The 223-nt window shown below is 36.8% G+C and overlaps 1 protein-coding gene across 3 annotated transcripts in view; it reads right to left on the bottom strand.

Moving 5' to 3' along the window:
- Pibf1 (progesterone immunomodulatory binding factor 1) overlaps positions 1-223 on the bottom strand; it is a 169,033-nt gene that overhangs the window by 157,242 nt on the left and 11,568 nt on the right. For all 3 annotated transcript variants that reach the window (XR_004116088.1, XR_004116089.1, XM_031361363.1), the window contains exon 5: positions 100-219. Coding sequence is in view for 1 of the 3 variants with exons in the window: in XM_031361363.1 (XP_031217223.1) it covers positions 100-219 (120 nt within the window). In the remaining 2 variants the exon portion in view is untranslated. The remainder of the gene's footprint in view (positions 1-99; positions 220-223) is intronic.

The raw sequence follows: 223 nt of genomic DNA, 5'->3' as shown, positions 1-223 counted from the left end.
ATAGAAATAAAGCAAATCTTTACATTTAAAAAAAAAAAGAAAGAAGCTCCCATGGGAAAGCTGCAATGTCTTTCCCAGAGTAATAGAAGTGGTACAAACCTCCGTCAGCTGCTTCAGTTGCCCTTTACTTGTACTTAAGTCTTCAGAGAGTTCATTCTTCTTCACCTGTAGTTCATAGATTTCCTTTCTTAATGGGTTCACTAGCTCATAGAACCGAATCTAA

Source organism: Mastomys coucha, unplaced genomic scaffold (genome assembly GCF_008632895.1).
Source record: "Mastomys coucha isolate ucsf_1 unplaced genomic scaffold, UCSF_Mcou_1 pScaffold9, whole genome shotgun sequence".
NCBI classification, from domain to species: domain Eukaryota; kingdom Metazoa; phylum Chordata; class Mammalia; order Rodentia; family Muridae; genus Mastomys; species Mastomys coucha.
Note: the sequence above shows the minus strand (reverse complement) of the source record. Positions and strands in the feature narration are given on the sequence as shown.